This window comes from Lepidothrix coronata, unplaced genomic scaffold, assembly GCF_001604755.1.
Source record: "Lepidothrix coronata isolate B3197 unplaced genomic scaffold, Lepidothrix_coronata-1.0 Scaffold110, whole genome shotgun sequence".
Lineage (NCBI taxonomy): Eukaryota > Metazoa > Chordata > Aves > Passeriformes > Pipridae > Lepidothrix > Lepidothrix coronata.
The window spans coordinates 868113-883098 of record NW_016690290.1 but is presented as its reverse complement, the minus strand read 5'-3'; the positions used below and the strand labels follow the sequence as shown (position 1 = coordinate 883098).

At 44.4% G+C, this 14986-nt stretch overlaps 1 protein-coding gene across 2 annotated transcripts in view; it reads left to right on the top strand.

Annotated features, from left to right (window-relative positions):
* The first annotated feature begins 2373 nt into the window (after nt 1–2373).
* CBFB (core-binding factor beta subunit) overlaps nt 2374–14986 on the top strand; it is a 39426-nt gene continuing 26813 nt past the window's right edge. For both annotated transcript variants that reach the window (XM_017824475.1, XM_017824476.1), the window contains exons 1-3: nt 2374–2482; nt 2675–2761; nt 7121–7237. In XM_017824475.1, coding sequence (XP_017679964.1) covers nt 2405–2482; nt 2675–2761; nt 7121–7237 — 282 coding nt within the window. In that variant the 5' untranslated portion in view covers nt 2374–2404. The remainder of the gene's footprint in view (nt 2483–2674; nt 2762–7120; nt 7238–14986) is intronic.

The window sequence follows — 14986 nt, the reverse complement described above, 5'->3', positions numbered from 1 at the left end:
GGTATTGATCTCGTTGTAAGATGAATAGTGATATGGATTTTTTTTTTAAATGTCTTATTTTGGGACCTTTTAAATGTGCCTGACATTCACGAGAATTTTGCTTAAGGGTTGGTATTAATCTAAATGAATCAAGATAATACATAACATTTTATGTTTTCAATCTCAGTGTATTTTCTTTTCAGATTTGGTTACTATCGAAAAAACCTTTTGTAACAGTTCTTTTAGTGCTTTTAACTTCTGAATTTACCCATATATCTGCATTACAGTAACATACCAAAAATCAGAAGATACAGCTTGAACATGTACAGAATTATTGCCTAAATCTGCAGTTCCTATTGATCAGAAATGTATTAAGCATATTTTCTACATTTAGAAAAAAAGTCTAAAGTTTGTTTTCATGAAGTCTGTATATAATTAGTTAGGGGATACAGACACTTCCCTCATTTTTTTAATTAATTTGCTCATACTTCATTCAAATCATGCCTTCTGGCTAACCTTAGCATTGCCCTCTTCAATTTGCATGACTACGTGTAAAGTTAAGATTGTAATACTGAGAGATTAGAAAGCCTCATTTCTTTATCAAAAGATCTAATACACTCTAATATTTTTGTGTTGGCAATAGGTATTGCAATAATCCAACAGCTTTTTGGCTCGTGCAGCCATTCTTATGATGCTTCAGAGCTGTTAAAAACCCAGAGGAGTGATTGCAGGGAAAAAATCTGAGTTGGAACGGACCCACAAGGATCACTGAGTCCAACTCTTACCCCTGCAATGGGACATCCCCAGGAATCGTGCCTGATCTCAGTGGCTGAGCATTGTCCAAACCCTCCTGGAGCTCTGGCAGCCTTGGTGCTGTGCTGGGGAGCCTGGTCAGTGCCCTGGGGAGCCTGGTCAGTGCCCGACCCCTCTGGGGAAGAACCTTTTCCTGAGATCCAACCTAAACCTCCCTGACACAACGTAAGGCCGTTCCCCTTGGTCCTCTCACTGGTCACCACAGAGATCACTACTTGCCCCTCCACTTCACAAGGAAGTTGTAGCTGCAATGAGCTATTGGGGTATAACCGGGGTATGTATGAAAAAATGGATTTAGGGACACGTGATGTATGTCCTGCTGTGCTTCATGATTGAATTGGCTCCAGTAAAATGCATGTTTGTGAAGATGAAGAATCAAAAGTTCAGGCTGCTGTGTTTTTAGCATGAAAGTGAGCTTTCCAAGAGCTGGGGAAGCAAAGTGCTGGGTTTTTTTCTCTGAGCTGACACCACGACTTCAAAGACAGCGAGCAGCCCTGCTGGGCTTCCTGAGGTGGCGGTGGGTGCTCCTGCTCCCCTCGGGAACAGGCCCGTGTGTGGCTCCGCAGCAGCTACCGGGCAGGCAAAGGGGCTGGGGCACCGTGTTTGGGGTGGCAGCCGGAGAGCAGTCTGTGTCCTCTGACAGCAGTGGGGTCAGGGACCACCCCTGGGGCTCTGGGACCATCCCTGGGGCTCAGGGACCACCCTTGGGGCTCTGGGACCATCCCTGGGGTCAGGGACCATCCTTGGGGTGCAAGGACCATCCCTGGGGTCAGGGACCATCCTTGGGGTGCAGGGACCATCCCTGGGGTGCAGGGACCATCCCTGGGGTCTGGGACCATCCCTGGGCTCAGAGACCCCCCTTGGGGCTCAGGGACCATCCTTGGGGCTCTGGGACCACGCTGGGGGTCCGCTAGGCTTTATGCTGCCCCCGGGGCCGGCCCTCGCTGACCCGGGGGAGGGAGCCAGAGGAGGCCGGTACGAGGCCAGCGCTGTCCCTCCCCACCTGCCCCATCCTCACGGCCGCCCCGGCGGGGGGGACACGGTGCGCCCGCCGCCCGCCCTCACGCCGCGGCAGGTGCGGGGCCCGGCCGGGTCCCCGCCGGGAGGGGGAAGCGCCCCATCGCCCCCGGGGCGCGGGGGTGCGGCCGCTCCCCTCGGGGAGGGAGCGGGGCAGCGCCGCGGGGTGGAAGCCTCAGCCGAGACCCGCCCGGCCGGCCCGGGCTCTGAGGGGGCCCCTCACCGCCCCTCGCCCCCCGCCCGGGCGCGGGGCGCATGCGCGGCGGCGGCGCGGAGTTGTGAATGGCGCGGCTGTTCGGGCCGAGTCCGGAGCGGGAGGAAGTCGGAGCGCGGGGAGGGAGGGAGGGAGGGAGCGGGCGGGGGGCGGGAGCGGCGGCGTCGGGCTCCGGCAGCGTCGGGCTCCGGCGGCGGCTGCGGCTGCTCCGCGTGCGCCGCGGGAGGAGGAGGAGGAGGAGGCACGGGAGGAGGGGAGCGGGGGCGCCGCCGGCGGGGGCTAACAAAGGGCGAGGCGAGCGCTGGGGCTGGGACAGCGCGGGGCGGGCGGGAGGGAGGGAGAGGAAGGAGGGCAGCCGGCGGCGGCGGCGGCCCCACCACCATGCCGCGGGTTGTCCCCGACCAGCGGAGCAAGTTCGAGAACGAGGAGTTCTTCAGGAAGCTGAGCCGCGAGTGCGAGGTGAGGCGGCGGCGGGGCTCCCCCTTCCCTCCCTCCCTCCCTCCCTGCGCGGGGAAAGTTTCCGCGGGCCGCGGAGGGGCCGGGGCAGCCCCGGGGCTCGGCGGAGCCGGGCGGGGACGCGCAGTCAGTGCACTCCGCTGCCCCCTTATCGCCGGCGTTGGCCCCTCTGATTGCGCGCCCTGTTCCCCGCAGATTAAATACACCGGCTTCAGGGACCGGCCGCACGAGGAGAGGCAGGCCCGCTTCCAGAACGCCTGCCGCGACGGCCGCTCCGAGATCGTAAGTGGCGCCGCGCCGCCCGGCCGGGCCCCGCCGCCGCTCCGCGCCCGGCCCCGCTCGCCCAAAGTTGCGGGAGCCTTCGGGGCGGGGGCTGCGCGGGGCCCGGGCCGGAGGGGTCGGGGCCGGGCGGGACGGGACGGGGGGAAAGTTTTGCTCCGGGAGCGGGGTGACACCGGCCGCCTTTCAAACAGCGAGGGGCAGGAGGGGTTCGTTGGCAGGCAGCGTTCGTGTCCGCCTCGGCAGCAGCTCCGCTCCGAGGTGCCGGCTCGCTCCGCGGCGGGGACGGAGCGCGTCCGGAGCGCGGGGTGACAGGGAAGGGAGGGCTGTGCTCCTTCCCTGGGCACGTGCTGCAGCTACGAGCTGCTTATTTCAACATTCAGCTTTTTTGCCCTCTCTCTCTTTTTTTTTTTTTTTTTTCCCCCTCTCCGGAAACAGTAGCCTTCAGAAATGAGTAACATTGTTCAGAAGGCGCTATCTAAAAGCCTTGCGTGAGCTGTTTGATGTATTCGTGAGCTAAATCAAATGCTTTTAGAATTAGGCTTTGAAACTTGCAACTTCAGCCCCGTTTCTCTCATTCATTAAGGTTGGTTACAGACTGCTCTCTTCTGAATTAAGAAGTGAGATGAAGTATGGCTCGGAGTAGTCAAGAACTGACTTGGTATTTCCTGATTTGACCTGCTGTAGGTTGCTTCTATAGGATCAGTAGCTCATAGCATTGTCAAGTTTGTAACTCTTGTCTATTAAAATGCAGAAGTAACCTCTTTTTCATTTACAGTATATAGTGAAAGACAAGGTAAAATGGAAAATGAACCCCACTTTCACCGAGTTTGGTTTATGAGCATTCTTTAATTTCACATGGTATATGTATTGCTAGTCAATTCACAATGAAATTATTTTTACGCACAATGAAATTACTCTTGTACTCCAAACAAAAATAGTTAAATACCCATTACTTTAGCTGATCTCATCATTTGCATTTGTCAGTAAAAGGATACACACTCAAGAACATGATTACCTTTTACTGAGTAACTTTATTTTAGCTGAATCTTAACCCTGCTTGTTACCGCTGGTCTTAGAACCTGTATTATTATCTTGTGAGAGGCCCTCTGTAGACAGGTTCTTAATTTTACTGTTTGTTTTACGTTCAATTTTCGTAGTGCATGTTTGCTTCCTTTAAGAAGTCACCAGGGAAACAATAGGTAGGTAAGGAAGACATAGTTGGCTAGCATTGGAAATTCCTGCACAGGTGAAAGTGCATAATATACTCGAATCCCTCCCTAAAAAAAAAAAAAAAAACACCAAAAAACCCATGTAGCTTATAAATCAGCTTGCTAATGCAGCCTATGCAGCTATTTGTATAAGTAGGAAATCACTGTAGTTTCACCTTTGTGCTTCTAAGCCTGCTGCTGTCTTTTTCTACCACAGCTTCAGCCCTTGGAAGCAACCAGTGATGCCTGTTCTACATATTTTCACTTCTACTTAATTATAAAACAGGCTCTATATTTCTTGATCTGAAACATCTGGTTTTGTTTTGTGAACAGGGCGCGAGTAGTCAGGTTTATTTAGAAATGTAATGTGTGTAATGACTGATGTTAAAAAGAGCTAGTAATTTTACTTTTTTTTTTTTTTTTTAAGTCTTGAATGTTTTTCCAGACATCAAGGATTTATTCTTTTATCTCCAAAGGGAGCCTTTGCAAATGACCTTACATATTTTTAAGCAGACAAAAAAGCAGAGAGAACAGCTTAGGGATTTAATGTAGAACCGGCAGTGTGGTGTTGGCTGTGTCTGTCAAATAGCTCTTGATTGAATAAAAAAAGTAATTACCAGTGTTATGAGAAGTAACTGTGAAATATATTAAATAAGATTTCATGTTTGCTGGTAATGCTTTGATAACTTGAAAATACCTTCACGTTTGGTTTGTCTTGGAAGGGGCTTGTATTTACGTTGTCTACGTGTGGGTCAGGTCACCCTTGTAGTACCTGATAAGCTTTTTGCAAAATTTGGGGCTTAAATGTCTGATAGCTTTTCAAACTGGGCTTTAAAAGGGTCTGCATAGAAAATTATAATTTTCCTACTTTCAAGTTTAAAACTAAACTAGTGGTGTGACTTTTTTTTTTTTTTTAGTTTAATTTGCTTGTTACTCGAAAAATGTTGGGTTCCGTGTAGTCCTGTGTGGTTAGAAGTGAGTCTCTTCTCAAGTTTTTCAGTACTGGCCTATGATTTGATTTGAGAAGCCCATGAGTATTTTAACTGGATGGTTTTATCTGTTCCAAGGGAGGGAACAGGCTTCAAAAATCCAGAGAAAAAATATCTACGTAGCTTTTTAAATACCCTATGGTTTAAATGTTGCCTGCATGACTCCACGAGGAGGTGGAATTTGTGTACTTTTGTTTTCTTTTTTTTCTCTTCTTTTTCAATGGTTTTTCCTGGCTCTCTAGCACACACAGGGGTGGGAGCAGGGAGGCAGGGGCACTTGGCTGGCTTTCCCAGAAGGCAAGGATAATCCTTCTGAGCCAGCACCAGGACTGGGGTGCTCTGTAGGGCTGCAGTGCTCAGCTGGTTTACCCTCAAAAGATCTCACTCTTTGGCATTTTAAGTGCATAAATTGAGGAATATAAAACACGTATTTGCTAAAGGTGCTCGGAGGTAGGAAGGTAGTTCTTGAACAGACTGAGTGGTGAAGACTTACAGTCACAAGTATTTGGAGATAATATTTTGTTGGTAGGTAAATAGAATCCCTCAGAGGGGCCAAGGGACAGCACAAGGTAGTCAGGCTGATAGTGATGGTCTGCAGCCCTGGCAGTTTGAATGCCTCCTGTTTATGCAAGTGTATCCTTGATAAAGCTTCTGTTTGGTTGATTGAAGTGTTTGTCTCTGAGTATTGTAGGGCAAACAAATATTAATTTCCCAGTGCAGTATTCCCCCTGGGATTACTGGGACTGATTTGTTAATTTCAGTGGCATTGAGAAAATACTTACAGGAGGTTTAAAACAAAAAACAAACAAGCAAAGAAAACTTACAAAATCTGTTATTGAGGATAGCCTGGAATGGAACCTGCTTGCAGAGCATGAGCCTCCCTTGGCAGAGGGGAAAGAGTCAAGACAAAGCACTGCTACTTTCAAAGTGGGAGGTATTAATCCTGTGGCAGACAGCATTGCAGCCCATGACTGGAACTGTCTTAAATAACATGTAGAGCTATTGTGTCATAGGTAGCAGTACAGTTATGCCATAAAGTTCCTGAATTCTGGGTTGCTTGAAAGAAATCTGCTTCTCAGGAAATTCCAGCTATTAGAGTAGTAGTTGTATAGCTTTTAAGAAGAACTATATTCTAGATTAATGACCATTTAAATCTAAGTGATCACGGTAATCAATACAGTTGTTTGATTGCAACAAATTACAGTTAACCCTGGGATTTTGAGTAGAGTGATATTCTGGGAGCATGTGTGAGTATTCTGGTTCTTAGGGGACAATGTGCTCACCTGTACCAGAGAAGAGTATAAATACTGCAAATCCAACTTCTGCTTGCAAAAATAATTTTTCATATCATGTCTGTAAATTGATGTACTCTTTATGGCTTGGAGTTAAGATATGCAAATAAATACAGAGAACTATAAAGAAAACTGAAGCCTATTTTCATTTGAAATCGTAGAAAATTATTTGCTTGAAAGCAACGTGTGCTTTTTCTATTACGATTAAGTCGGTCCCTTTAATGATTTCACAAAGGGCTGCAGCTGAGAATTCCTACAGTTGCCTGTTCTCCCTGACAGCATCTGCTGGTCTGGATTTCAGGGGTGCCTCAGGGTGGCACGAGGACTTGGTCCTGTGAGGTTTGACTGAGCCGTGCCAGGAGATGATCAAATAGGAGTTTTTACGTTTCAGTGAAGTGTTTCTCTAGGTGTAAGTAGATTGTGAAAGGAGACAAGTAATTTTCTTTTGAAAATAGTTCTTCCTTAGTCTCAGGTCTCGGGAGTTAATTTTCCCTCAGCAGTACTTCTTTGAGAGATAGGCAACCTCTCTAAAATCATGGGCAGTTTTTAACGTTGCAGGTACTAAGTTGGTGCAGGGTATCCAGACAGAACTGAAAGGACAGATTCTAATGTCAGCAAAACTGATTTGAAAGAAGTATTGATTCCATGTTGTATTTTATATCCGAAGCAGCCAATGGCAAATGTTGTCAAAATGGAATCAGATGTTTGTAACTTAATACTTAAGAAAAATGATGAGTGCATGTTTTTGACTTTAAGTATTCTCTATGCTGCCTGGCTTAAGACATAAACTGATGTAAAAATAAATGACTGCCTGCATAATTTATGTAATGTCTTGCTCCCTGATCCTGTTTGTATTGATTTTTCTAAAAGGCTTTTGTGGCCACAGGAACCAATCTGTCTCTCCAGTTTTTTCCGGCCAGCTGGCAGGGGGAGCAGCGGCAGACACCGACCCGGGAATATGTCGACTTTGAAAGAGAAGGAGGCAAGGTAAGAGGGAAATTGTTGTGACTGAAGGAAATGTGTGTGCTGTGCTGCCGATGCTATTAGTATGGAGCGCACGTGTTCTGCAGGATTTCTGGTGTTTCACATCCCCACGCAGGTAGGTAGTGACGGGAGTGCGAGTGAAAGCTGGCAGGATAAAATCTGGTGTCGCTCTGTTTTGAAGCATCTTGATGTTCCTGCAGGGAAACGTGGCCAGTACTGGTGGCTTTTGATTATTTTGAAGGACAAACTTTAGTTCCGCTGCCGCGCTGGGATAAAATTTTGGGGAACAATTTAAATTTGGTGTTGTGCAGCTGCTTCTAAAGTGGTTCAGAAATTAGACTTTGTCCAATGAATTGTGGTGGTCTAATGAAAATTTGCACTTTCAACAGGTTATCTCGTTGTGTCTTTGGCTGCCTGTTGATAAAGCAAGCAGTCAGTGTGCTCTTAGTGGGATGAATGTCTTTCTCAGTTTCACCGTGAGCTCTAACACAGAAGCAGCATCACTTTCAGAATTGATTTCTGAATCTCTCTTTTCTGGGGTGGTTGTCCCATAGACTGATATTGAAAGCTAGAATTCCCTGGTGACAGTGATGGTTACTGTGAAGCTGTATTAGATTTAAAGTCAGAAACCCTGCTTTGTCTCATCAGACTAAAGTTACTGAAATCACTTACAGCTGGTTTTGTTTTACAGGAAAAACATACCTTTAAAAAGTAGACACTGCCTCTTATCTATGCTATTGTAGGTGCTTTGGGACTAATCCAAAGATCACTGAATTCGATAGGAGACTTTCTGCAGACCTCAGTGGGTTTGGACCAGCACTTAAGCCCTCACAGCCTTTCTCTTTCAGGCTAATTTCTGTAAAATTTTTTGGTTTTAAAGACTTTTAAAGGACTACAAAATTCTTCATTTGCCTGAATTTTTTTACCTACCCTTATAACAAGAAACAGCTAATGCTACCAAACCTACCAGGCTGGAGGAAATACTTGAAGCCTATTCAGGTTTAATGGCATATTGGGTCTTTTAAATACTTCTAGGTGGAAGATAAATATTTCCTATAGTGGGAAAAGTTGATTGGAAGAAAAAAAAATTCCTGAGGGCAGTTATGGTATTTGGAATTCAAGTTAATGAGTTTTTTTGGAAAAAATTGTTTTCCATTTAGTCCTGTGAGGCTTGCAGAAGTTTGACAAATTGGGGGAGAAGGAGTGAAGCTGGCTGTCTGGGTACTGACTGCTTTGCTAAGGAAGCTGAATTGAATCTGGCTCTTACTGAAAAATATTGATTCTGGCTCACAATTGAATGAGGAATTTTTCTTGTAATGTGTAAGAAGACTGAAGTCTCTCTTCTTGCCAGTTCAAAACTAATTTTATTTACTCCTATGATTTTTTTAACTTTGTTTTCTCTGAATGAATCCTTGAAGTACTGAACTACTTCATCCATTTTCCTGTGTTGCCTTAATCATGTAAGAGCGTGGTAGATGTGCTGTGTATTAAAATAGAACATGAGCCTCATTAGTGAATGCCACTCCCTCTTTTATGTGTGTTTACAGTCAGTTTAGAGTGCCTCACTGAAATGTTTAGGAGAAATCTTCTGAATGAGGCTGGAGGTGGACAAACTGATAAGTGGGAATAATGTTATAGTCTGGTATGAACAAATCACAGATTCCTGGTTGTAATCAGACCTTGCTGGGTAAATCACACATGAATGCAGGGCTTGCTCTGCACAGAACTGAACTTCTCTGAAAGGGAGCCACTCCCACGGTCTGGGCAGAATGGGAGAGGGTTTCTGACGTTATCAACGGAAACAGTTCAGTGTTTCATGTGAATGGTCTGAGATTTTGTTCTCTAGATTTTTGTCATTTGGCTTTATTAAGAATTTCTTTCATAGGCTCGAGCAGTCTCTTAAGACCATGTGATTTTTTGTAGCTCTGTGCAACATTGTTTTATGGGCTTTGATTCTTGAGGCAGTGCATAATGTGTGTTTGTTCATCACTGGATTTATGCCAGCAAGGCATGTTTTTAATTATATGAATAAAAAAAGGCTATGGGGGGAGCTGTCAGTTAATTATTATCTTAGGCATTAGTTTGAGATCTAGAATGTAGATAAAACATACCAACACTAGAATATTTTTATTCTGGAATTCTGCTCCAGTGTTTGGCCAAGCAAATGATGGCCCAAAATAGTTTATCCAGATTTAAAGTATGTCACTATTGTGCCTAAGCAGTTTTGTACACACATTGACAAAGCTACCAATGCAGCATCTGCTGGAATTGCTGCTTAAATGATTGAATTTTGGAAGGAACAACACCCTTGTGAAAGTTGGGATTCTGAAAATACATACTTCACAGGCTTGAGGTTTTTCAGTCAGGTATTTCTTAACTGAGGGGGGTTTTTGTATGCTTAATTTGCCTTTTAATTTGATGCATCTGATGTTCACAAGGGGTGGGTAGGCCTCTGGTGGATACCCTGTCTTCATTAATCCAAGAATTGGATAGCTTAGTGTTCACTTAATGTTTCTACTCATTTTAAACCCAAGTTTAACATTTTTTTTGAGATAGCTTTAACATTCTGTGCTGTCTTTGACCTGCAGCAAATTTAATTGTGTATTTGAGCAATTTTTCAGGTTTGTCATGGCAAAAGAAAAAACAGCACTAAGAATAGGTCCCTAGATCATAAAAATCATAGAACATTGTATTTCATTGTGATTGTGGGTGTGTGTGGGGTGTGTCAGACTCAGTGTATGTCCCATTTCTGGAGGACTGAACCATGAAAGGCTTCATGATCCTTTGTGTTGTCAGCCAGTGTCCAGGTTTGTTTTTTTTGATTAAAGAATAAGTGAATAGGTGTTGTTAAGAAATTCAGAGGTAGACAGTGTAGTAGTCTAATGTATTGCCTGAAATCTTACATGATGAAACCCTGCAATTAAATGGAGAGCTGTGTTTTCACCTTGGATCTCCAGTATCATTAATTACTTAGGCTGGTTTTATTGTGGTTAATGAAGTTCTTTAATTTTTATTTCGGTTTTATACTGATGCTGTATGAACTTCAGGCTGAGCTCTGTGCGTGTGTGGACTTCAGCACGTCTTAAAACCTAATTTTATCCAAAGTCCTTTTGTTTTATTAAAAGCCGTGTGAACAACTTTCTTTGCATGATTCATTTTGTGTCCTTCTCACAGCAAGATAAATGTCCTCGGTTCTCACTTGTTCCTCAAGATGTTTGTACAGCTCTGCTCTTCCTTACTTGAAAGAACATCAGTTCTTGGATATTCCGTCTCGCTGTTTAAGTACCGGTCACTGATGAAGTGTGTGAAGTTGCTTTGCTTCCCCTCCCCTTTCTATTTATACTGTTTATAATGCTGTTCTCCAGCTCACTCGAGTGCAGCTTTGCTTCCTGTCTGTGCTGCTTGGCGGCAGCTGCTCGTAAAGCAGAGCCTTCCACGCTCACTGCAGGGAGATGTGCTCTGAGCCCTGCAGCCTGGGAGGACAGCACAGCACACAAGATGTAGGTTGCTTCAGTGTGCCTGCTGTGCCACATGTGAGCTGGGGTTTCTACTCATTAACCATTAACTTTGTTCCAACCAGAACGAAAGAATTTCAGTTTTCTCCTTGGAGATGCTGCACGTTTCTACTCGTGCGGTTTTTTTGTCCTAACTGAGAAACTTTATTTGGCTGTAAGTTGTTGTTAACTGCTTGGGTGAATCTAAAGAAAAGAAAATCTCTGCTGTGCTGCAGATGTTACAGCAGTAGCAGAAGTGTCATGAGAAAGGTACTGTATTTTAATAAAAACTATATTTTAATAGTTTTTAAATAAAAACTATATTTAAATGGCAGGCAACAGCATCAATTTTCCACTTGTGTCTTGTTTTCTCACTGGAGGTTTGATAGATAGGACTTGTCCACAGATTAGCTTGTCCACAATTAACAGATTATTGGAGTGGTGTATTGGCTGCTCCATTTCCTGAGCAAATGCAATTTCCAGTCAAACACAGGATCACAGTGTTTGTAGGAGAATTCGCTTGGAAGGGGAAAGCCTAATTTATGAGAAATACCTGAACATCTGTGCTAAGATGTATTGAGTCAGAAGTTTTATTTTAATCTCTTTGGTCGTCACCATTTTCTGAAGAATTTAGGTGTAACATTTAAGTCTTTCACAAAGCTTTTGTTTTCCTTTCTTTAGGTGTGCTTACTTTTTGAAAAAAGGTGAGGGTGCCTGGAAAGCCAGTGTACAGTTTCAGCTCTTGTTTTGCCCTCTCTGTAGTGCTAATGAGCCCTACTCCACCAGTCCCTGTATTTTCAGTCCTGTAGTATTTGGGGTTTTTGCATTGTCATCATCTAAAATATTTTCACAGTTTGCAGTTACTTGTATGTGTTCCCTGCAATTCACTGAGTCTCTGGACAAAAGGATTTTACCTTTTCCCATATCAGTGGGAAAGGGTGTCTGATGGTAGGGATTTATTAAAAAAAAAAGCCATAATATATTAATTAAAGGTCACGCTGTGGTGTGCCACCACACAGGGCAAACCATCTCAGCTGTAAGATGCTTGTGGTCTTCACAATTATCAAGATTTCATCATTCTATTTGTAGTAATTTAATGCTCCTTCAAATTATTGTGAAGGTCTTGATGTAGAGCATTTCAGGAGAGGTGCTGGGCATCACCTAAGGAAAGTTCATGGAGCTGTTTGTGTGTGGTGGAACTTATGGACATGTAAGATGTAACTTAGTTAAAACACTAGCAACTGTCAGCCCTTAAGGAGTATCTTGTAATTCTCTGTGGATCACCTTTTAATATGTGTGGCTGTTTTGTTTCCAAGGAGCTGTCCTGCTCATAAACACTTTCTCCTGCAGAACAGGAGATGTTTCCAGATCTGAAGGCGAGGAGAGGTTCACTGGGTAGGTCTGTACGCTCCTGGACTGATTTTTAGCTGGTCCTTTAATACCCTGGTGGGTTAGGATAGCAGTATTTTGGGGTCAGATTTTTATCATGGTTGCCTGTCTTAGTTTCTGCTCACCCCAGGAAGGTGGGGCAGGGAAGAGCTCACTGGTGCTTTTCCTGAGCACCCTTAAACAATTGTTCTCCTCCTACTCGTGCCTACCCGGTGACCCCACAACCCCGAAACCTGGTGGTAGCTGGGAGGGGTTGTTCTGTGGGGAGCAGCAGGTGGTCAGTGGAGGCACCTCAGCTGCTGGGCTGTCTGTGCTCAGGGCCCTCGAGCTGCCTGTGCCTGCCCGGCCAAGGGAAGTGGTGCTGCCCTCAAGAAACCCCACATCACGTTCCTTTTGATCTTTCTCAGGCTTTTTCTGTTTGCCTTAAACAAGAAGGTCAGTGTGTGGTTATTCTGACAGCAGATAAATGGGTTTGGTGGAATATCTAGTTTGTACCCAGCCTGGCTGAACAGCTTGATTTTTTTTTTTTTCTCAGAGTTGCTGGGTGGGAGTCCTGCAAAGGTTTGGTGAATGAGAAGAATCCACTTTTCTCGATCGCCCCCTTCATTAGTTTTCATCCAGAATCATCTATATGGTTTTGAATAAAATATTAGTTTTCTATAGATACTTGCGATTCTAAAATTTATTATTATCTTTGTGCTTAAGAGTCTCTTGTTTGGCAGAGACTTCTCAGTTTCTTTTTCTTTCTTCTCTTTTTTCTCCAGCTATGTCATTCCGTTGTTTGTGCTCCTAGAACCATTTTTGCTTTAGAGGAGAGTGAAAATTTTCTTTTTTTTTTTTTCCCTAGATACTTGGAAGTGTTCTTTATTATGACCTGCTGTTGCATAGAGGAGAGCTATTTAGTCAAAATTCCATTTGAAGCCAGGTAGTGATAGTGTGTCTTTGCTTATTGACCTGACCTCTCAACTGGGAGATGCAGTTGGGAGCTTATACACTGTGAACAGTTGGGAACTTGGATTTTGGTTAGAGCAATCTTTAGGGCACGTAGATTGCTAGGACACGTTGTCCTGTGCTGGCAAGCAGCCACTGGCTGGGTTTGGACAGTTGTTCCTGCCAGAGTGATTTATCACAGGGTGCCCTCTGCCACAGAGCATGAGTCACACCAGGCATCTCTCATGTGACAAGTATCCCCAGCCTTCTCCCTGTAATCCTTTCACCCCCTCCATCTCTGATCCTTGTGTTCCTGTGCTCCCTCGTTGGTCATTCCAGGCAGGCAGTGATGATGCCATTCTGGAGCAGTGAGTTTGGAGCAGTGCTCACAGCAGCACTCGGAGCATGGCTGTGGGAGGGCTTGAGCTCTGCCAGCAGCAAACCTGCCTTTGCTCAGCTCTTCTTACCCAGTGTAGAAGCAGTTATTCAGTCACAGAACCTTGAACTCTTTCCAGTGGTTTAAATGCACTCATTAGAGTTGTACAGACAATATTTCAAATATACTCATGTCATCATCCTAAAGTTTCCCAGAGGAGGAACAAAACCAGAGTTAGCAAGCTCACTTCTGCATTTGGGAAGCAGCTATATGTAAGGGCACAGGAGTGGATAAAAGCTGTACTTGAGATCTCTACAGCACAGATGCTGGAAGAAATCCAGACATTTGGATTGTTGAATCCTCTTGTTTGCATATCAGTCTCCACTTACTGAGCAAAGTTGTTAACGTTGTGCTTCTCTGCTCTTCTTATAAATGAATAAGTAAGAGCATCATCATTGAGAATGTCTGCTTCTTTGTGAAAATCACTTAATACTTCATATTAAAAATAAGAAAATTCAATAGGATGATGAAACATCTACAAGAAACTGTTACTTTTCTGAAAGTTACTGTAATGTTTCTTCAAGCTTTGTTGTCCAAAGCACAAGTAGCAAAATGAGCTCATTAACTTGTATAATTGCAAGTTTGGTGTTACTCTGTTAAAGAAAATTCCCAGCCATTGCTAAGGATGTTCTCTGCAGAAGCTGACAGTTTCCTACAGAATATTTGACACTATGAAATTTTATTGAGTGATGAAAGCTGCATAGTTGTTATAGTTTAAAAAAGACAAAAACATACTAACATTATTTTAAGCCTTGATGCAGCACTACTTGTTGAATAAATGTTCACACAGTTTTCCCAGACTCGAATCCTGCTTAAGGGGGAAGAACGAGGCTATCAGAGTGCTCAAGAAGGTAATGAAAGCCAAAGGGCAGAAGAAGCAACTTTTCTTGCCCCTCTCCTGCTTGGGTCCATTCCTGGATGGTTTTTATTAGTTGCTTGCCCATATTGTCAAAGTCAGGTAACTTCTAGTTGAGTATACTTGTGTTACATGCTTCAAATTTTCAGTTCAAAAGTAGGGGCTTAATAGGCTGTTTATTTGCACCCAGGTAGCATGGTGTGCAGATGATGACTTCTAGATCAACCTCTTTTTCTAACCCTCTGTTGCAGTTGCTGGTTATAACTGCTTTTTGCTTTGTGATTTCCTGAAAGCTTGAAAAGAACGAATTTCCCAAGGAATATTGAAATTTCTGTCTGGAAAATATTCTGTCAACGTGGCAGAAAACTGTGTGTGCCCCTGTTAGTTACTGGGTCTGGGAGCATAAGTGTGCATGTGTGCTTGCAGCAGCAAACCAAGCAGCAGTCTCCTGGGAATCTTTTGCTGCAAAAACATTATTCTTTTTAATTGTTGCAACAAAAATGGAGCCTTTTAATGCCTGCCCTCTCCACTATAAAAGGGAGAGTAGATTTCAAGTGCAGCCATCTTTCTTGTGTGGAATCTGGTAGTAAAGATGGACTGATAAAAGACCCTGTAGAGTTTCACGGGGGAAAAGCCCAGCATGTATT